Below are 22,762 nucleotides of genomic sequence, written 5' to 3'. Positions count from 1 at the left end.
TTTTAATACTAGATTTCTAAAAATATGCATGTGTACGTATGCAGTTTTAACTTTTAGAAGATATTCGGAAATTTTTAAATTTCTAGAAGATGAACTCCACATGTTTTCACTTTAGAATTTCCGCGAGCTTGTCCGATGTTGACGAATTGGTAACAAGCAATATTTAACGTCCAGATTTTATTAAGATAGATATATACAATGAAATAGTGTTTTTTTCGGCTTCCAACGATTTTCAAGTTATATAGCTTAAAATTTGCGTAAAAATGAGTAGATCAGTAATCCGTAATAAAATAGGGGTGGCGCACCGGCAGTTTTCGAGATCTATGCAAAAATGTGCGAATTTTTTGCAAATTTTGAGTTTTGTCTCATAATCATTCAAAGTTGGTCAAATATCACAGTAAATAATTTTGAAAAATTATACTGGACTAGAATTTGGCCGCTGCCTTGATTTTGGACCCAAATTTTCCAATATGTTGACTTTGCAAAATAATTGCATTTTCCATATTAGTATGCCACGATCGAATTATGGAATTTTGGTTAGCATTTTAAGTCCCACTAAAATTGAGCAAGATAAATATGTACTGTGTGGGTGGAGCTTAGCGTGAAAAAGCAGTGTCGCGCCTCAGTTCTTCTTGTTATGTGAGGGCCAACACTGCTTTTTCACGTGCTAAGCTTCACCCGCACAGTACATATCTTGCTCAATTTTGGTATAATCCACAGGTCTAATAACAGAGCGGAATCGCTAGATAGAATCCGTTACCTTTTCCGAATTTTTAATCCAATTGGGAATGTTAATAAATACGCAACTCTTCGACGTTTGCAATTATATTGCCTTAAATTTGGGTACCTCATTTGCGACACATTTTGCAACAAAATTTGAACGAAATCAAAATTAGAATATGAGTAAGGAGTTTATGTTCAATATTACAACGGATGTCTGATATGACCTTTTGCCAATTCGGAATTTTGGAATTAATGCAAGGTTTTGTTAACTACTCGGAATTTTGTTAATGCTGCGGCGACTTGTTCCAATTTACAATCGAAGTTTTACAGGTAGCATATTTTTGATATATTTTAAGCAGTCAGAGCTATTTGCAAACACTATTCTATAAAAATTCGTGTTAAACTCAATTCTTTCTGACATTTTACAAATAAAAGGTCAGTTTTTTTAGTTAGATATTTCGTTATTCTAAATACTTCCTTACGGAATAGACATGCATACACATAAATACTCTGGAATATTTATCTAAATATTAGGGGCATTAATTGATTTGGTCACCTAGAAAACTACCAGAATTATCAGAGCAAATATTTTAAAGTTAAACAAATTTTTATAGAATACCCAGCCGCTAAAATGAAGAGGACATTTTGGAAGTTCAACACAATCGATGTCCATATCATTGCCGTAATTTGGATCGCACTGATGTACGCGTTCGTGGTAACGCTCATGTTTTCCGTTGTTCCGGCAAGACAACAGTATTTTTATTCTCTCATTTACTCCTCCAAACCGGACAAGATGGACGTCATTTTCCTCATTTTTCTCATTTTCGAAGCATACGCAAAGACTTCTCAGGTATTGATGATGGCGACAGATGTATTCTCAATCTTGCCCACGCTGCTCCCTACAGCCTTCTGGATGGACTACTTTCGCAGGTTGGTCAAATTAGAGGGCGTAGTTACTGTTTTCATGGAATAAAGTAATTTGAATCAGGGCAATAATTTTGGGGGTATTTGGGTCGAACAGTTTTAGACAGTAGTACTTGGTGAAACCCTAATTTGCGTCCGAGATATCCGAAGGGTATCGTCAGTCCCAATACACCTAATATCAAAATCCCTTAATTATCAATACGTAACTTAAATTTGCTCCACATTTTCTTACAGAATTGATCGGATCACGACCCCGTTTTCTGAGAAGATCTCACTATTTCAAAAATTCCACGTGCTTATCGCCTACTACAACCACGCCTTCGTCTCACTACTCCCTCCCACGATATCCGTCTGTATTCCTGCCGCCATGTGCGTCACGAGTTGCTTTGGTGCCGTTCGATTTCGTAGCTTTCTCCCAATTTTCGAATACATCCCGTTTCCCATAATGTTCAACAATGACCTGATCTTCATTGTCGTGACGCTACTTCCCGCCGCTACTATTTACGAAGTATCGGACAAACTACGGCGGCACATTCGTAACGAAGTTAACTCGAGCAGTGACAAAGTTTCGAGAAAACGTTCAGCTGCCCTGCACACTTTTGGAGTAAGGATGGGTCCAATTAAAAAAGTGCGAAATATTGCAATTCTGATGTGCTATAATTTTATAGCAAATTATATTTTTACCCTATTGATAACGTTTCCACAGGATAAGGTGACTCGGTAGATTAAAATGTATGTATAAATATATTTATTCATGTACTTATGTATGTACATATGTATGTATGCGTCTATTATATAATCGTAAGTAATTAATATGTAAACTAAAGTTAAATCGTAAGTGACTCATGAGTAAATATTTATGTCATAGAGGATCAATAAATTTTCATATAAATATGTTATGCATTGTCGCAACAAGTTGTCGTATGAAGATGAAAATTAAGAAAAATCTGTATGTACATATGTACATAAGTATATAAATGTTTTACTCATTTATGCATTTACATACATGCAGAGTCGCATGTCTACCAAAAGCAATCCGGACTTTTTAACGGACAAATGACAATCTGCTTTATTGCAAAAATCACTTTTCAAAATTATCGATCCTGCATTTTGAAGCGGATTGAAATGTCACCTTGTTTCTTATAAATGCATGTATGTAGGTATGTTTGTAAATACGTGAAAAACTGCAGCCGCAGCTGAACTGAAATATAAATTGCACTTCTGAAAAACAAAAAAAATACCATTAATATAATCGTGATGACTTTTCTTCGAAACATTTTCTTGGAAAGTGGGGAAACCTTTTGCCTTCTGAGAATTTGTTCCTATTCATGATTTCATATAGTATTGTGACACATATTGTTATACATAAATGCCTGACTCCAAAAAGCGATATGATTGTCTACACAATTCCTACACACTTCAATAATTTTTCAAAATTTGGAGTGTAAGTACACATAGTTTAGAAATATTTGTATTCATGTCTTTACACGTATATGTGTAAATACCTATGTATACATACAAACGAATGAAACATTTTTCTGACTATTTACATATACATACTTATGTACAAATTCAGTCACTTGGCCATACAATTCTCTTAAAACTTTGGTATCTAATAAACGACCATTAACCAGACGCTGCACAAAATACTGTATTAAACTGTTCCTTTTATAATCGTTTAATTTCCCAATTTTCTGGAAGGAAACGAGAGTTTTACTAGCTAAATAAGTTTATCAATAACAAATTAAAGGTAATTCCAGGAGGGAATTTTTTCTGATGGGCAAGTTTTAAACCAGTTATTAAGACCTTTAGTTAAAGTATGGAGTAAGGCACATGTAAAATTTACATCGGAATTGGATATGTCCTAACCAGTGGTACTCGTCCACAAAATAATTCTTATACACTCAAGAATGTAAATATGTTGTATGTGGCTTCATTTCAAAATTGATCGCAACCAAATCCCACTCACTTGCAAACCCACAACATGAATTATCATCTTACTCTCATAATTACCCTGTTTAACCAATATATCCAAGCCATGTGGCTGTTTAACAGTATATTTCAAGATGGTGACCTTCACTTGGTCACAACTTATAACAAATCTCACATCTCCCCCGCATTACACGAGGTGATACTGAATAACAATTATACACCCCAACTAATCGGTGCATTCGTACGTAATCCATCTTCTAAACATGTTGATGTGTATCTTACCCCGATCCTCCAGTTTCACAGATTTCGAACACTCTTCGTCTTCGTGGATCTGGCCGAATCATCAAAAATGGATCACAGCTATGTTCTCTGGGTTACATTGCGACGTTCCCCTGTCGCTGATTACATATTCGCACATGTCGACAATCCTCACAACGCAGACATTTATGAGAGTTACGCTAAAGGACCGGGCCCTTCGAAATTAGTCCTTTTCAGCGGTAATTACCCCGAATCGGTGTTTACACCATGCTTACCCTGCCATTCAAAAACAGAGACGTTAATCGAAGAAAAACTTACCTTATTGTTCACCATTCGTCGAATTGATGTAGTGTGGGACGCTCAAAATTTGAATCTTCGCGGGAGAGTAGTGCAACACTGGGGTGACAAAAGTATTCAGCAAGAGGGTGAGTGCAACCCAGCCTTGCGAAATTTCTTTACAATTTATTCACCCGACTTTTGCCCGTTGTTCATTCTCCGAGGAAAATTTAACTTTACTTATTCGCACTTGAGAGAAATTAACGAGACTGTGAGCAGAGACTTGGTTGGGAGTATAAGCTTCAGAACTATTCTTGCGGATAACACGCTGCGCAATCTGCTGGGAAACAATTTTGGTCTTTACGGCGTGAATTTTGACAAATTCAAATTTTCCGTCGTTACCGAATTTCCATCGATAACAAACAATTTTGGGACGTTTCTGCTCCCGTTCGACGCAGCCACGTGGAGTCTCATAGTCGTTTCGTGCATCACAATTTCAGGTTTAGTTCCGATTTCGGCTTCTACCTCGGAATTCAGTTATCGATTTGGGCTGAAGGAATACATTTTCAAAGATCTATTTGAAGTAGCCGCCATGCTTTTGGGGCAAAGTGGAAGAGGTGATGCTACAAAGACATTTGCAAATGGACGCGTCACTTTGATCGTTTGGTTGTTTGGGTGTTACATTCTCATGGAAAACTTGTATCAGGGAGCGATCTTTTCGTTTTTGACGGTTCCTGAGTCCCCCAAAGTACCCCGAACGATGGAAGAGCTGATTTCCTCCAAGCTTCGTCTTAACGACAAGCGGTTTCGGACACTATATCATTCCCCTGAACAGATCGACGCGCACCATTTCATACGCATCGACCCTTAAGAGTATTCTGATACCGCAATTGAAGTCGGCCATGGCGGCAAACCCCGCGTATCAAAGGTCACTCGATTCCCTGGACAAGAGGCTTGCCTTTGTCAGTCTTAGAAGGCCTTTGGGTGAAGAAATTATGAAAACAATTTCAAATTCAAAACCTCTACTAAAAAATTTCGAAACGAGTGATACATTTGCAATAATGAATAAGGAAGAAGAGTTTAAATTTTGTACGGACTCGATCAGACTTCTGGGTAAGCGATTTGTCATCAATGGCCGGGATGAGACAGGGTTTCAAACGACCGCTGTAATGCACGGATACCGAAATTTCATATTTCCCCGGTTTTATTTGACCCACAAGAGACTAGTGGAATCGGGGTTGGTTGAGACATGGCGGCATTTGTCGTGGTCATCAGATCGGCTAAACAGAACGAGAAAATATGGGAAGGGAATATTTAAAAAATATTACGCTCAAATTAACAGCGGAATTCAGTTTCAGCCAGAATTTGACGAGTTCGCCATGGTATATTTGGAAGCTTTGAAGTATGCGCTTGCCATTTGTGGGGCAGTTTTAGGTGCGAGCGTGATCAGTTTTGTGGTCGAGTGGAGGGTCAAAATTGTCCAGATTTCTGAGAGGGTGAAAACAATTGTTGACGATTTTTGTACCAAGTGGCCCAGCCAACAATTCTTTGTGTTTTCGGGATCAATTCGGCCACAATTTTCGACCTATTCGGGATCGATTTCTTGACGATTCGTACAGAAATCCCGAAGAAATCGGTGGGAAATGTCCGCAGAATTGTACAGATTTCTTGACGATTCGTCACGAATTTTTACGCCGAATTCTGTGCGAATTCTTTGCGATTCTTGCAAGACTTCGTGTTGATTTCTGATAGAAATCCTAATGAATTTTGTCGAATTCTGCCCGAAATCACTACGATTTACATTGAAATGAAAAATTGGATAAATGATTTGTTCTTTTGAATTATTTTATTGCTTAGATGACCATAACAAAAAATAAGCTAATTATTTGTAAATTAATTCTGTGATGATGGCGAGGACAGGTTGTTGCTGACTGGCTGTTTCCTGTGAAATTAAAACAGGTTTTAAATATTTTGCACAATATATTGATAATAGCAAAAAACTTAAAAATTCGAAGCAAAATTTTATTGCAAAATTTAATGGCAAAGAAAATAAAACTCACTTGTTGCTTTTATACATACGATCACGGGCCTTAGTCAACTCCTTAAAGATTCTGTCATCAAATTTTGCAAGGTCAGGTAGCAAAAGGCTCATCAGATTTGCTGCACCCCCTAATAATTAAAAAATTGTAATAAATTCAAGGAAAGAAATCTATCCTAATTATATACACATAATATGATTCTCCTTACTTATTCCTACTTACTGTAAAGGACATCTTTGATATCCGCCGGCGTAGAAAGCGAAAGCTTTTTCTTCATTCCTTTTAGACTATATTTGGGCAATAAATCGCCAGTCAGCAATTTTATCGGCATCTTGGAAATTACATCGACTTCCTCTTATCCTCTCACTCCTCCAGAGACGATGGTGATCTGAATACCCCAAAGAACAATTACCAAAAGCAAAACGAAATAGAGATAAAACCTGCTACAACATTTTACAAAATCAAATACTTACCAGGTCTGAATTTGGAGAGAGGATTTATTATTCAGATAAATTTCCAAATTATAGTTGTTCTTTAAAATCCTGTTTCTGTCTGATGGAGAGCAGTAATAAATTGCGTAGCCTCATGGCCACCTCGAAGAACAGACTGCAGCCTTAGCTAGAATTCCTTAAAAATTCGTACTCTAATTGAGATTACCTAAATCTCCAAGAAATCGTGACGAATTCGGGCTATCTTTCTGTCTAAATTCGATCAAGATTTTCCTTTAAGAATTCGGAGTGAAATCACAAAGAAATCGGAACGAATTTCGGTCACCTTTCGGCCTACATTCGTTGAAGATTTTTCTGTGCGAATTCGCAGTGGAATCGTATCGAATTCTTTAAGAATTCTGACAGCTTTCGAGCTCGGTGTAATTTCGACCTGTTCGTACAGAATTCTTTCAAAGAATTTTGGCCGAATTGTTGGCTGGGGGGTGGAAGGTTTTCGAAATGTGGTAACGAATTTGGGAATATCTATCGCTATCCGACGTCTGATGATCAACCACTGCCTTGGTTAGCCAATTCAACACGTATGAATGACTAATGTCATATAAGTACATACGTCAAAATTTGCTAGAGCATGGCTGAAGAAGATAAGCAGTATACTATTAAATCCTGTGTAATAGCTAATTATAAGTGGTATGTTCAGATGATTAGACTTATAACTAAATTTACTAATAAAATAAGCATTCACTAATTACATAATCACACTATTTACAAAGGACAAACGGCATATTCAAAAATCAACAACAATCAGCAACAATCAAAATATTAAAATATTCTTTATATGCATGTATATATTTATTTATGCCTTTGCATACACGTACCTACCTACATATCTATGTAAATTTATCCATCCGTAAAAATTATGATATTATGATTATTATCCGTAAGAATTAAATATGCAATACACAAGTTTTTACTCCTAAGAAATATCGCTCCGATGTACTCAAAATTCGAGGCTATGCAATGTTAATTTTAGCATGAGAAGATAAGTCATTTCGGTCCTGGTGAGGAGTCAAGATCCTAAAAAAAATCCCTTCACCAACTTAACATAGGCGTATACCGACAAAAAATCGTGCTCATTTTTATGCAAGGCGAAATGAATTTGTCAACCATTTCTGTGCATGTGTGCATCTTGGCTCTTGTTAAAACATTGAGCCCCTTTTTCCGACTACATACGAATCACTACCACTTTTCACCGTGAACTTCTCTTAAAACTTTGGCAGTTAAACGACCCTGCATAAATCAGATTATTCACATGCTTAAACTTAAACTTAAACTAAAATAACTTAATTAAATCAACTACAAAAGCTAAAAATTAATTAAAAATAAGGAAATTACGACAGTTGGGAAACTGAACTTTTAAGTTGGGCTTGCAGGTTCCAAATAAGTATTGGCTTCAACAAGTCTACCGCATTTTAATTATTAGAGACCTGTAACCTTAAAAATTTCCGTAAAACTGAATTTAGATGGATATTGACCCAGGAAAAAAGTGGGAATGCCCCACGTGCTCCAAGACGATAAAAGAAAAGGGGAACTTTACCAAGCATCTCGCCACACATGATCCAGATGCGAAGGTGAAATGCCAGGTGAGCGTTTACATTTGTAATACCGAAACAGATTTAGCAATTTCCAGCCACCACATAACCCACATTTTGCTCAGATTTGTGGAAAAATTTATAAAAATCCACCTAGCTTACGCACTCACATGTGGAGGATTCATACTAATGACGAGGAACGACCCAGTTGTGACACGTGTCATCGGGAGTTTTTCGACTCGATCAACTTACGGCAACATATTAAAACCGTCCACAGCACGAAGGAAAGACGTCGTTTCCCATGCACGTTCCCTGGTTGTGGGAAAACCTACCTGAGCAAATACAACGTTGAGAAACACCAGAAAATTGAGCATTCTGAGAATCCCGAACGATTTGGGTGCACCCTTTGCGTAAAAGAGTTTAGAACTCGGTGGGAACTTGAGACTCACATTCTCATCCACACCAAGGAGAAGCCCTACAAATGTTCCACGTGTGGGAGGGGTTTCACCCAGATGGGAAGCACACGAAAGCACGAGGTAGATAAATAATCATGTTGTAGAAAAAAACTGGATGCAAAATTACAAATTAAATTCATTTTATAGAAAACGCATTTGGAAAAATCAACCCGAGAAGTGTTGCAGTGTCACATTCATTCCTGCGACAAATGTGAATACAAGAGTCACTCGAAAAGCAGTTTAACTCAGCACATGAGAAAGCACAATGCTTCGAATTGGCGAGAGTGTTACTTTTGCCAGAAACAGTTTGTTAACTTTAACAAATTGGTGAGACACTGCAGTCGAGTTCATTGTCTCGAGAAGTAAAAGAGTAAATGTGTTTCATTGTGCTTAAAATTTTATTCTCGGTTTACGTTCTGTACTACATAATTATCATGTGTGAAGGATTTAAAAATATTTTAAAATTGAAATTTGTCCATGTATGTTTCAACACTTTACAAAATTGGGATAAAATAAAACAATGCTAATGTCTAATAAAGATTTTAATTTATTACAAACAATTATTATCAAGTAATTCCAAAACTTCATTTAATGATTCATCAATTAAGCTAATTACATTTTGATGACGTGATATTTAAAAAGGAAATGCTATGCACAATGGAGTGATGGATCGGGTTTATAGGATCGGGGCTGGGAATTCAAAGTCAGATTGTGCACAATATATTATACACCTCGTCGAATGGACGAAACTCTAAAAACAATGAAACAGCGCATTCGACAACGATACATTTAATCATTTAATCGCTTTTCACCATATTCGATAGATTGATTTAGGCAATTCCTCTGACAGTAAAGTTTTTGTAAGCACACCAGACAATCGGGAAGTGCAAGTACCGTAATTAAGTGACCTTGTGATACAAATTCCTTATATAACTTTATCCACAAATTTAGTTGAAACCGATCACGCAACTTTGATGTATATATATGCACGTCAATCTGATGTGTATGCCCAGTGTACATATGCACGTTCCCAGCATAATTAACTACTTAGATACATGTACATATATATTAATATAATATTAGATATAATATTAGATATACGAAGCTGTCCAATAAACCAGAAACCCCATGAGGGAAACATTAGAATGCAAATTTTTGCATGATAACAAACCCCAAACACATTTAGGAAGTTGGGGCATTTTTCAACTTCCTAGGTTAACAACACCAGTTACACTGAATTTGCAAAGTGTACCTCGAAAATTTACGATTTGACTTTGTCATCGGTTTCAAATATGAGATTTTTAATGTTATAATCAAAAACTAATGTTCAAAAAAATGTGTTTCTTTGCCAATTGCTTTAGTAGTATGGACGAGTAGAGCGCGATTTCATTGTTTTAATTCGAATTTAAGCATATAAAATTTCCATGGCTTTAATATTATTTAATTCCGGAAGTAAATTTAGACTGTAAATATAAACATTGTTGGGTATTAGGGCTTCACTTGTACATATTAGTAAATGTAACTGACTGCTTGACGTTATAATGCCCATTATTATTTGTACATAGTAGTGAAGGTTATCTTACATATACTTACTACGACATGGTGCATCTTTAATCACCACGCGACTTGTTTTATAGTCGTAAACGATGTAAATTATGGTACTGTGCATATGTACGGAAATGCGTATACATGTATGCATGCACATGTATATATGTATGTACTACTAAATACATGTTTGTATCCGGGTACATGTCATTTGCTTTAATTTAATTTGCAATGGCACCTTGAAGTGAAATGCATTTTAGAACTATTATGTATCCATCTGTAACATGCCTCTAGACTTTACAAGTCGTAACCAATTCCATACCGATATTTATATGCACCTTAAACACGTATTTCAGTGAAAACGAACCTATCAATTATTTAAAGGAAAATTACAACATTACGCCATCGCACGATTCTCAATTATTTCCAGGGTGTAATTGCATAAGCACAAATATGCATGTACCATAAAATCAATTAAGAACAAATACACAATTTCCTAAATATGGATAATAATCCAATTAGAACGATATGCATCTGCTTGTATCGCAATTTCTGCAACGTGTCACAATTTTCTACCATGATTGGTTTTAAAATAACACTCATTAAATAAATATGTAAACGCTGATAGAGGCAAAATTAACAAGATACGAAGCCATCGTTCCCATTGCCTCTATTATACATGATTTGTTCCAACGAGACAAATTTCCCTGGATGCATAATTTATCTGTAATTGACACTATAGAGGCCTCGTACTACTGCGAAGGTTAATTTCTGCCAAAATATTTGCAACTATATATTCGACAATAAATATTCGACATTACACATTCTCGCTGTGACTAACAAAGTCAGATGCTAATTTTAAACAACCATGGTGGAAAGTTTAAGATAGGAAATTTACAAACTTTCATCATTCGAAAATGCAAACAGGAATTTACATACTCGCACTCAGGCCTGGCACCTCATTTGCATATTTTGCGCATTCGCGAGAGACATAGAGTTTATTCAACATGGAAAACTGATATCGCTGAAAATGGGCATAGTGAGATTTATGCAAATGAGGTGCCAGGCCTGATTGTATGTATCTTATCGGCTGACTCACTACTCAATTTTGATTAGTCTCGTCGTCACCTTATCGGACAAGATATCACTGTTCCTCTAGCTTGAACATTTCGAAATGTTTAACCCACGAACGTTAAAAATAATTCGGTTTTCCTCCGATATTTATTCCTCCTTGGGAAGCAGTCCGTACGGGTGGGATTTGGATGAAGATGCGCTCTCTGTTTGTCCCACTGTTCGGAGACAGATTTTCTACTCTGTGGCGTCAGCGGCCACGTTTCTCTATCAATGTTTCCTACTCTATCGACTAGTTTTAAGTTTTAATGAAACGCATCCCTCCGTTCCCGGCATTGTGTGGATCTTTCTCTGGAACTTTATCAACGGCTGGGGGCTCATGGCGTTTTGTAATGGATACATAAACAAGGAAGAAGTGGTTACCTTGTTTAAAGGGGTGAAACTGGCCGTGTCCAGGTTGGAACGAGGTGAGTGCTTACCGTTTATCCATGACAGCTTTTGCCTCAATATGACTACTTTCGGTGCTAAGCTGGACAAACTGCAGGATGTAATTCACCCAGGCATTGATTACAATAGTAACATTGTAAAATCCATTAATTCCGTAAACTTACGAAGTTTTACAACTATTTCACAAGAAAATTAGCTCACAAATTTTTGAAAGTTTGATCGGAACAAGGGAATCTTTTTGACTATTTTGTAAAAGTAAGTACAATTATTTTATAAAACTTTCGGCTTTTATAAGTTGCCTAGGAATTGCCTCAATGTCTCGAGCGAAATCAAAATCTGATTAGATTCTAATAAACATTTTTCGAAGTCGTTCAAAGCTAGGCATTCAGGTAGTAATTCGTAGTATTTAATGCTTCTGATTTCGGGAGTTGTCGAACTATATGTTACAAATTTTTGTCCGATATCTTAATATCTTGGATTATAAAATTTGATGTATTCCGATTACTAAATCGAAAATTAAATTGTTACACAACTTACATATTACATATTTTTTATAGTATTAAAAGACTTGTAATATTTCATTGTACAGAATACGCTACTGTCAAAACGAAAGCGGTCATTTGGAAGTTGAACAGTATGGATATTCATTCCTTGTTAATGGTCTGGGTCGTGGTTTTCTACGCGTTGGCAGTCAGTCTAATGTTCTGCGTGGCACCGACAAAACCGCAGTACGTATACTCTCTCATTCCCCCGTCGGCGGGAGGAAATACTTTCGCCTTCTATGTCTTTGTTGGAATCGAGTGGTACGTGAAAGCCTCGCAAGCTTGGATGATCATGGCAACGGATGTATTCACAATATTGCCAACGCTACTTCCTACAGCGTTTTGGTTGAATTGTATTCAGCGGTAAGTTTAAAATTCGAGGAAAATATGCAGTTTTACAATGGAAAAAAGAGCCTGCGAATTTTTTTTGCACGAGTGCAAGAAATGCAAAAAATAAGCGCCATCTGGCTGACAAATCATTTAATAGATGCAGTACAAATGACGAGATTTTAGGTGGCTACTATTTTTTGTGTTTCTTGCACTCCTGTAAGAAATCACACACTGTAAAAATTGCAATTTTAAAATTTTTCTCAATTTATTTTTACACTAATATTTTCAGGATGGGAGAGAAAGTCCCTACATCCGAGAAAATATTGCACTACGGAAGGTTTCAAATTCTAATTGCTTACTACAATAAATCCACCGCGTGGTTCGTGGCGCCATTTATGCCGGTTTTCTGCCCGTTCGTGCTCTGTGTCGTGTGTTCCTTTAGCGCCATCAGGTTCCACGGCTTTCTCCCATTTTTTGAATATCTCCCATTCCTCACCATGGCGAACAATGGGGTCTTCATCCAAGCCGTGATGCTCTTCCCGCTGACATCCATGTTTGAAAAGTCGTGTCAGTTTTGTGCAAAAATTCGACAAGAAGCAAATGGCGGTAGGGTAAAGGTAGTGCGAAAAAGGGTGGCGGCCATGCACCCGTTTGGCGTCAGGCTGGGTCCCATAAATCAAGTGAAGAGGAGTGCAATTCTGCTCTGCTATAATTTAATAGCTAATTATATTTTCACCCTGTTGATAACCTTCCCCCAGGAGAAAGTGACCCATTGAGGAGTAATATTTCTAAATAAATGTATTTAAGTACGTACATATTAATTCCCAATTTATTTATATGTGCGAATTTCGACAAATACGCATACGCGAGATGAAATCTTAAAATCCTACGTTGGAGTAAAGTAAAAATTCGTCGAAATAGGCAATACCAATTTGGTGTTAATTGAAAAGTCTTTCTTTTCGTGGCACCAGTCCAGTCCGATTACGATTAAAATTCGGTTATCATGCATGTTTCCGTCGTATGAAAATAGTGCCTGCAAGTGTACTTCAATATTTGCTCATCTCAAACTACAAGTACACTGAAGTGTAAAGTTCTTATCATAAATATTTATAAGCGGCTTCCACATTATGTAAATAAGTGCACGAGTGATTTTTGAGTTGCATAAGTATCTAATCTAAATACTAACTATATATGTATGTATGATGCAATTGCGTTTTTCTTAGTGAGGCAAATACCTAACAACGAAAAAAATTACTAAGTATGCATTTAACCCACCCCAAAAAAGTGACCATTTGCGATATCTCAGTTATTTTTTAACCGATTTTGATGAAATTTTGCACCGATTATTGTTACGGAATTTAGAATCGATCTGCAATCCGACTAAGGGATTACTTGATTTTGACCGGAATTATGAGAAAAAATATGGCCTTAGAAACACATTTGTAATTATTGGAAATTACTAGCAAACCTTATCAAGAGTTTGAACCCCACGAATTGTAGAACAATTTATCCCGCAAATTTTGAATATACATTTATCAAAATCCGTTAAGAATTGACCAAGTTATTCCATTTTGAAGACCAGAAAATTCATAGACGTGCTACGAATCATCGTCATTGACAACGACACATGACCAATAAGTATAACACAAAATAAATATTCAAAATTGTAAACAGAACAACTAATATTTGATTCTGTAAGTAATACTCTTAAATGTGGTAAAAATGCATGAAATTGTTATTGTTGGTGTTGCACCTCCAGTCAGGTCTTTTGGCATTTAGTAATTTATACCAGATATTGTAAGACCAAAATAACGTGAATCGGTTATGAAACAACGAAATAATTCAATGTTGAAACCCAAGCGCTTAATAAAATTATTCAGGATGCAAATATTGAAAGGGGGTGTACCCGGGTGGTGCAATGCAATCATCACATTGACATCCCAATTACAAGTTATAAATAAACAAGGTCCCAAAAAAGGGGAAATCTTAGTGAGGTAGTGCAATCATAACTAATAAATAAAATTAGATTGCAGAATTTTTGCATCACCGCTCTCGGTACAATTTTTACTGGATGCAGTATATGTATGTAAATTTTACTTTGTATACGCATGAATTCTTAATTTTATTGAATAAATTGAGGAAGGAAAACGTTTTTACTGTGTAGTGAACGAGAATTGGGTTAAATGAACTGAGATAGATATGTAAAATATAATGGCTAAATAATTGTGAACTTCTTATTTGTTTAAAAAATATACAAATCTATAATTTCAATTTAACGTATTAATTTGGAGATTCTATTCAGATAAAATCATCGGATCTTTTGAGGGGGCAAGTGTTCTATTTAAACGATTAATGCTTCCAGTCAAAAATGGTACCGAGAGCGGTGATGCAAAAATTCTGCAATCTAATTTTATTTATTAGTTATGATTGCACTACCTCACTAAGATTTCCCCTTTTTTGGGACCTTGTTTATGCGTTCTTAATCATGATTTTGTGTATGTGTAAATAAGCCACTTTCTGTGCAGTGCATACGTTTATTTTAAATATTTATTTTATTACTTAGCTATGGTGTCCTTATCAGTATGTAAGTACTTAGATTTGGGAATCTTGAACCTTAATAGTTGCACAAAATAACATAACCACGTGCATACACTAGAATGAAAGACACTATAAATAGACAACTAATACAAGTAAATTGAATGTTGAAAATTAAAAAAATATGTAAAACAACAATCAACTATAGTTAATTGACTTACTAAATAAAATCTCGCATCTAACGTAAATATACAAATTTAAAAATGTAGAAGTTATATGAATTGCAGAGTAAAACATTTAAAGTAAAACACTTATATAATTTAAGTAATTACTATTTTCTGCGCATATTCATTATCACACTCATACTTAATTATGCCACTCTTTTGAAACGTAAACGTCATTTTTGCATTAGTTATGGGGTTGACATTTTAAAAAGTGAATAGTGCTTCTTATAAATGTAATTCCATGGCTTTTCAACGTTTTAATTTTTTTTTTCGAAATTTGATACGCTGTATATATGTACATACGTAAGTATGAAGTCAAAATGTATTTGCGAATTTCGTCAAATATGCACACGCGAAATCTGGAAATCCGTTGGAATAAAGGGAATAAAGGGAAGAGCTAAATTCCGTATAAGTCATGCAGGGTTAGGATTAGGACGTCACATATGAATACGTTTTTTTTCATGCTGCATTCGCATATATTAAGGTGTCTCAACCCTTTATTTCCTAAATTAATACATAGATCATTGGAAGGATTACATAAATAAATACTTATTGGAATAAAATATGTACTACATGTCCAGTTAATGGAAAGTAACTCGTAGTTACAGTAAAATGAATTTATTAAAGGTTCTGGTGGGTGGCTTGCAAAATAAAGTGGTCAAAACGGAAATAACCTTTTCAAAATTGGCTTAAAACAAAATTCGAGTTCAATTTTTGAATATTAGCATAATTTTACTACTTAACTTATTGATTCGTTTCGATGGTGCCTGTTACATAAGTACGTGTGCCCTTGTTTTGTATAATTTGCAATTACTTCATGCATAAATAAATGCATATCTGGACATCATAAGTGCACATATTTACATAGATTTATATGCACATATGTACATCTGTACAAATATTGAATCATCATTATCAACAATATAGATGGATGTCTTCTAAAAGGTTTTTTAACATTATTGCAATCTATATAAACAAATTTGATTAATATTTACTCAAGGTTGAGGAAAAATTTGCGGTGAAACAAATATGGTTGTATAAATTTCACTACAAAAGTTAAAATTTATCCAATGTTGTATAGTTCTTTGTTCAACGTTAAGTAAATTTTACCTTCGTCGGATAAATTTTAGTAACCAGTTGTGCAATCGCAAATTTCACTAATCCTCAGAGTGTTATATCAAAATATTTATCTATGGGCTGTGCAGAAAGCATGTTATCGATTTGGGGTAGGTTAGGGATCAAAGCATACTGTGCTTCGCATCTGTATTAATTATAACATGGGCCAGGGCGGCTGGGGCCAGGGTAAGCAAAACCTCGTGGTTTTGCTATTGAAAACCCAGACCCAGGCATAGATCGGAGTACTCCGGCCTCCGGAGGCCGGAGTACGCAGCTTTTTCTGGAGGCCGGAGTACGCGGAGGCCGGAGTACGCAAAATATCCGATCTATGGACCCAGGGGTTTCACCTGGGTTTTGGGGGTAGTCGGGGTTTTCGGGGAAAACTGAATCTGTGTCTCATGTATTAGGTTTTGAAAAAATCTGCTTTTTCAGTAATTTCTCAACAAAGCAGCTTATTAATTTAATTCTCACAACTAATTAACTTTAGAATTGTTAGTTAGTATTGGCCGTTTATAATACTAAATTTGAAAACCTGGACTACCCCGACTACCCGTGGGTATTGCTCAAATTTGCTAACCCAAAACCCACTAAAACCCACTAAAACCCTAATACTCCCAAAAACCCGGGGTAGCATACCCTGATTGGGCCAAAAATTCTCCATAAATCGGTCATATGCTTTATGTACGGCCCTTTAGAAGAATGCGTTATTTAATCAATCGATCAATTGCAATCCAATCTGTAGGGTACAAATATTCCCCCATGATAATCGTCTTAAACATTTTCTCCACGGGAGGATTATATATTTCAAAAAAGTCAGGATTTATCTTCGGTCGAATAATGACCTTATCTGGATTTTTTATAAGATATGCCCCCCACCAGCTGAACGTGCTGAAGGAGACGATCATATGTTTGCACTCCGTCATAAGAGCGAGATCTTGCAAAGTTGAGTCCTCCCCGGAGCTAGACGAATTCACAAAGTGGAACGATATCCAACCAGAATTCACACCTTCTCTTAATGTCCCGATTTCCCTTTCAAGTGTTTCATTCTGCTCCCCCAATATTCCATCCCTGACTAGATCCAAACTATCGGAGAATATAAAAAACGCGATGTTCGCACTATGCTCTTTTTCCCGCAAAATTTGCGCCATTTTTTCCATCGCAAGATAAAAGTATCTCATCGGAGTGATCCACCCGACATGTTGTTGATTCAAATCGATGAAATCTCCCCGTCTAATGTGCACTGCAACTGGAGTAGAGCTTTCTGAATTGATGAGATCCCGCCAATTTTCAAAGTCCCGCCCAAAATTGTTTACCCCTTGGATTTGATACATTTTGACAATGTCGTCTTTCACTGCACGCCAGAACAATTCGGACTGACAGATGTCGTTATGATGTAGAATCTTGGTCCGTAGTAGGTCCGGTGTGATCGTGTTGAAGACGATGTCCTCGTCGGAGAAAGTGTGCACATTGGTTTTATTCACATGTTGCACAAAGGTAAGGTTATCGATGGATAAGCGATCCAGATATAAGCTTCTCCCTTCCCGGGCCTCATTCACGTAGAGGGGAACACCCCATTTTTGCGAGAGGGCGTAAGCACAGGCGAATTTAAACAGTTGGTTTCCTATCCCGGAGTCCGAACCGGTTATCAGGGCGGGAGGGGTTATTTCTTGGAAGGAAATTACATTTTTGTCACGTGATGGAAATTTTATGGTTGGATTTCGTACACGGGGAAATTCTTGGGTGAAAATAACGTAGAAAAACAAGGTGAAGAGTGTTGTTGCAGGTAAGATGAATTGTAGACGAATTGGTTTGAGGGACATGGCGAAATTTGTGGACGTGTTAATTAATTGTCTGTCGGATCAGTCAATCCAGGGTCCGGATTGGGCTGAGTAAATACAAATACAAAAATGTTTATGTAACGTTTTGTAAGCATGTGTTTAATTATTTATGTAAATTGTGATGTAATATGTGTTGAAACCATTTTATCTTAATGCCTGTCCGTCTGTCCGCAGATATTTCAATATGTCAGGGACATGTTAGGATTATGTTTGTTTTTAAATTAGATACATAGCATAATGTCAAACCAGATGCAACTTTACTGTGCGACCATGACCCTTCAGGTCATACGAAGGTCACAACGTGTTTAAATACGATGGTGCAAGAGTTTTCAAAATCTGAACAAATTAAATTGTTGACGAACCCTTGAAGACGTTAATTTTCTTAATTTTCGTCCCTTTGAGTGGGTGTATAGAGGAGGCTTAATGGTGGTGATGGCGTCAATCCACTTGGGGGATCTTGTTCACTTATCGGGTACACTTTTAAAAATAAAAATCGGTAGTAGTGTCACATAAATATATACTCAGTACTGGTATTGACTAGTTAATAATTTTATTACCGGATTGGTAGTAAGTTGCTTGTTCTTGAGTGATAAATTGACTCGGACTTATGCAATGAGCGATACATGCTCACGTATGTCACACACATTCAACATTTAAACTGCAAACAATCTGGTCCGGCACAGTAAAATGCAAATAAATTACATACATTATGCGACTAAACCACACTGGATTTACGCCAGATTTTTTGCAGTGTATTTACATAAAGACATTGTGTGTGTTATATATCCATGGAAATTAATAGTGGATCATCCCATAGTTGAAGTATAACTTGAATTAATCTGGGGATCAATACATACATTTTTTAGGAGTTGCATTTTTGTCGGTTTGGTTATTACAGATATGCATCACAACCATCCTTTGCCAAAGTACTTATCTTGTCTGCCTTTAACAGCATTAATTTTTCAGGTTAGGACACTTGTCATTTGTATAATTTGAATGCTTATTTTATGCAAATATATGTATGTATCCATCTACAAATTTGGTGAGTATTATTTGCATATAACTATTTTATGCATATCCATTTACAAATTTGGTGTATGATATCTGTACAATGTATGTGTGCTTCAACATTTACTTTCACCACATTTATCTACTTATAATGTATTGAATGATAAGTAAATACCTTCAAGAATTATTTACAGAATGGATTAATTTCAATCCAATCATCAGGATACCAATATTTCCCGATGATAATCGCCTTAAACGTTTTCTTCTCGGGAGGAGAATACTTATCGAAAAAGTGAGGATTTGTCTTCGGTCGAATAATGACCTTATCTGGATTTTTTATAAGATATGCCCCCCACCAGCTGAACGTGCTGAAGGAGACGATCATATGTTTGCACTCCGTCATAAGAGCGAGATCTTGCAAAGTTGAGTCCTCCCCTGAACTGGACGAATTCACAAAGCGGAGCGAAATCCCGCCCGAGATTAGCTTTTCTCGCAATGCCTCAAATTCGTTTTTAGGAGTATCAGTCTTCCCCAATGTTGCTAGCACTTCATCCCTAACCAAGTTCAAACTATCGGAGAATATGAAAAAAGAAATAGTCCTATTGTTCCCTTTTTCACGCAAAACATGCACCATTTTTTCCATCGCAAGATAGAAAAACCTCATCGGAGTGATCCATCCACCATTTCTGGAATTCTCCTTAATAAAATCTCCCCTTCTAATGTGCACCGCTACTGGAGTAGAATTTTTTGAATGGACGAAATCTCGCCAATATTTAAAATCCCGCCCAAAATTGTCGACGCCTTTGATTTCAAACATTTTGATAACATCGTCTTTAATCTCTCGCCAGAACAATTCAGACTGGCAGTAATCACTATGTTGAAGAATCTTGGTGCGTAGTAAGTCCGGAGTGATCGTGTTGAACACGATGTCCTCGTCAGTGAAGATGTGCAAATTCCTGGGCGAATTCACATTTTGCACAAACGTCAAATTAGCGATGGAGAACCGAGCCAGGTATAATTTTCTCCCTGACCTGACACTATTTACGTAGAGGGGAACACCCCATTTTTGTGAGAGAGCGTAAGCGCAGGCATATTTGAACAATTGGTTTCCTAACCCACCGTTCGAATCGGTTATGAGAGCTGGAGGGGTGATGTCTTGGAAGGAAATGACGGTATTGTTAGATGATGAAGTGAAGAAGATGGCGATGGGATTTCGCATAAGAGAAAATTCCTGGGTGGATATAAAGTATAAAATTAAGACGGATACCGCTAACGACAAGGTGAGCAGGCCCTTTGGTTTGGAGGGCATTGGTGTCGTGGGTGTATGAGGTTAATGTAGATATTCCAACAGTTCCTTCCGAGTTGGGATGCGTCTGTAAAAATTAAAAAAAATGTTTATCGTTTAATAACGAATTGACCTTCGTATAAATATGTAATTATTTATAAAAATGGATGTTATTAGATTATTTTATGATTTATTGTCATCAGAAGTTCCTATGAGAATCTGATTCAAAATTTTGTGTAATGTAATATACTTGTGTAACGTTCAGTGTGTGAAGTAAAACTGGCGAAAGTTTGTTTCATCTATTTTAAGTATTGAGCTGGAGACACTTATAAATCTCATAAAGCAATAAGATGAATACCTAGTTAAAAGACACTTTAATTTAGAATTTAAGTTATTAACAGTAACGGGAGGATAACTACATATATTTTTAGACAGTAATTTCAAAATTTACCGCCACATTTATGCTGGATTACAGTATTCGACAGTATTCACCTGGTCAGTTTTCATTTATTTGAACTTATACAGAATCATGGTCACCAAAAGTCCGGTCGAGACAGAATTTTCATGAGGTCCACTCTACTAGGTAGGAAGTAAAAATATATTTAGCTTTTAGCATTAGGTGGTACCGAGAGGACGAAGAGGATTTGAAGAGCAATCAATAAAATAGAATATGTGCAAAGTTGTTGAAAATGTGCTCATTTCTATGAGTACAAATATTCCTTTCTCAACATACTTATCTACATGCATAATTGAAATTGAAAGACAAACGAATGGGAGTCACCCAGGGTATTCCGATCCCGTGTTTTACTCGGGTTTAATCTAAAACTAAAATATTTAGATAAATCAATAGAATCAATTTGCAGGTGCACCAATCTAATCTAATCAAACTCAAATTAAGTAAGTCCTCTGATTAATAAATATTTCTAAGATTTCTATATATCTCTTTTGGATTTTCCTTTACCATCTAAAAATCACGATTTGAATTTTAATCATATTAGTGTTATTCATGCTGTTCTTGGCATTTTGCTTTGAAGTTTCATGGTAAAATGCCAATCTTGATAAAATGCGTACATAAATTTAACAAATTAATGTAGCGTTGTTAGTTCATCCTAAGCATTCAGTAAAACCCAGTAAAACCTAGTTTTCAAGGCAAAACACCCGGTTTTTCCTTACCCTGGAGTTATCGACAGAATGTAAGCACTTTCAGCCACTTCAAACTCACTCCTCCAATTGACAATACTGACATCCGGAATGTTGAACAAACTACGAAAATAAAAGTACCTCAGAAATAGTTTGTATCAAGGATACGTTTGTCTCAAAATAATGTACCTTCGTTATTCATTGAATTCACAAGGATTTAACTTGTCGTTCCAATCGGTTATGAGAGCTGGAGGGGGGATATCTTAGAAAAATGATGGCATTTTTACATGATGGAATAAAAAAATAGTGATGGGACTTCTCGTATGAGCAAATTCTTGAGAGGATTTAGCGTATAAAATTAGGAAGAATATCTTTAATAATAAGTTGAGCAGGGCAGTTGGTTTGGAGGGCATTTATGTATGTACAGGATTTACTCTCTGGAAATATTGCAGTAAGATATTCTTTTAGGGCTGAGAATCTCAGGGGGAGATTCGCCTGAAAAAATAGAAAAAAATTATCTTACATACGTATGTGTACATATATGTATGTATAAGAGCTAATTTACTTTCGTAAACGTATAATTATTCATGAGAATTGATTGATTGATTCATTGATTGATTATGCTTTATTCAAGTGTCTACCAAGTTCACAGTAACAAACCATGCTCTTCCACGAGTGACACATACAATATACAAATATGTTACTAACTAACTATATCTACTAACTAATATATCTTCATTTCGTTATTTTTAAACAATTATTTCAGCATATCTTCACATAAAAATTCTTTAAATTTCCCATATGACATATTTCTTACGTCTAAATCTCTTGGTAACGCGTTCCATAACTTCGTAGTACGAAATTTGACAGATTTGTTATATATTTGAGAGGAGAAAGTATCCACATTCATTAGTGGAAAAGTACGTACATTATTTCTTAATGAGAAGTTACAACTACCTGCAATCATATCTTTATATGCACATTTTAGTAGGACATAATCTCTTCTCACTAATATTGTCATAAAGTTACAATCTTT

The 22,762-nt window shown here is 36.1% G+C and overlaps 3 protein-coding genes across 8 annotated transcripts; 2 read left to right on the top strand and 1 right to left on the bottom strand.

Moving 5' to 3' along the window:
- The first annotated feature begins 1,324 nt into the window (after positions 1-1,324).
- LOC118438284 lies at positions 1,325-2,428 on the top strand. Its single transcript, XM_035858222.1, has 2 exons — positions 1,325-1,653; positions 1,882-2,428. The coding sequence occupies exons 1-2, from the start codon at positions 1,355-1,357 to the stop codon at positions 2,369-2,371; spliced, it is 789 nt and encodes a 262-aa protein (XP_035714115.1). The 5' UTR covers positions 1,325-1,354; the 3' UTR covers positions 2,372-2,428.
- Positions 2,429-3,750: 1,322 nt separating this feature from the next.
- LOC110857897 (zinc finger protein 383) lies at positions 3,751-9,158 on the top strand. Of its 4 annotated transcripts, none has more exons than XM_035857964.1 (4): positions 3,751-4,262; positions 8,122-8,241; positions 8,316-8,726; positions 8,793-9,158. In XM_035857964.1, exons 2-4 carry the CDS (start codon positions 8,122-8,124, stop codon positions 9,009-9,011), a joined length of 750 nt encoding a protein of 249 aa, XP_035713857.1. In that variant the 5' UTR covers positions 3,751-4,262; the 3' UTR covers positions 9,012-9,158. The 4 variants fall into 4 exon arrangements, with proteins under 4 accessions (XP_035713857.1, XP_035713856.1, XP_035713855.1 ...); XM_035857963.1 differs by lacking the exon at positions 3,751-4,262 and adding an exon at positions 7,786-8,031; XM_035857962.1 differs by lacking the exon at positions 3,751-4,262 and adding an exon at positions 7,786-8,042.
- A 6,406-nt stretch (positions 9,159-15,564) lies between these two features.
- On the bottom strand, positions 15,565-22,209 carry LOC118438272 (O-antigen biosynthesis glycosyltransferase WbnK-like). Of its 3 annotated transcripts, XM_035858205.1 has the most exons (6): positions 21,916-22,209; positions 21,760-21,849; positions 21,079-21,162; positions 18,851-20,674; positions 18,656-18,770; positions 15,565-18,340 (listed from the first exon to the last, which is right to left on the bottom strand). In XM_035858205.1, exon 4 carries the CDS (start codon positions 20,608-20,610, stop codon positions 19,486-19,488), a length of 1,125 nt encoding a protein of 374 aa, XP_035714098.1. In that variant the 5' UTR covers positions 20,611-20,674; positions 21,079-21,162; positions 21,760-21,849; positions 21,916-22,209; the 3' UTR covers positions 15,565-18,340; positions 18,656-18,770; positions 18,851-19,485. The 3 variants fall into 3 exon arrangements, with proteins under 3 accessions (XP_035714098.1, XP_035714099.1, XP_035714100.1); XM_035858206.1 differs by having other exon boundaries at positions 18,851-21,162; XM_035858207.1 differs by lacking the exon at positions 21,079-21,162.
- Between the last annotated feature and the right edge of the window lie 553 nt (positions 22,210-22,762).

Source organism: Folsomia candida, unplaced genomic scaffold, assembly GCF_002217175.1.
Source record: "Folsomia candida strain VU population unplaced genomic scaffold, ASM221717v1 Fcan01_Sc019, whole genome shotgun sequence".
Lineage (NCBI taxonomy): Eukaryota > Metazoa > Arthropoda > Collembola > Entomobryomorpha > Isotomidae > Folsomia > Folsomia candida.
The sequence above is the reverse complement of the archived record's forward strand: the minus strand, read 5'-3'. Positions and strand labels throughout refer to the sequence as shown.

Bases quoted from the DNA above. Each gene is read 5' to 3' on its own strand.
- LOC118438284 (XM_035858222.1), top strand. From the start codon at position 1,355: ATGAAGAGGACATTTTGGAAGTTCAACACAATCGATGTCCATATCATT. The intron at 1,654-1,881 runs GTTGGTCAAATT...ATTTTCTTACAG, and splicing joins TGGATGGACTACTTTCGCAG to AATTGATCGGATCACGACCC.
- LOC110857897 (XM_035857964.1), top strand. From the start codon at position 8,122: ATGGATATTGACCCAGGAAAAAAGTGGGAATGCCCCACGTGCTCCAAG. The intron at 8,242-8,315 runs GTGAGCGTTTAC...CATTTTGCTCAG, and splicing joins ATGCGAAGGTGAAATGCCAG to ATTTGTGGAAAAATTTATAA. The intron at 8,727-8,792 runs GTAGATAAATAA...TTCATTTTATAG, and splicing joins GAAGCACACGAAAGCACGAG to AAAACGCATTTGGAAAAATC.
- LOC118438272 (XM_035858206.1), bottom strand. From the start codon at position 20,610: ATGCCCTCCAAACCAAAGGGCCTGCTCACCTTGTCGTTAGCGGTATCC.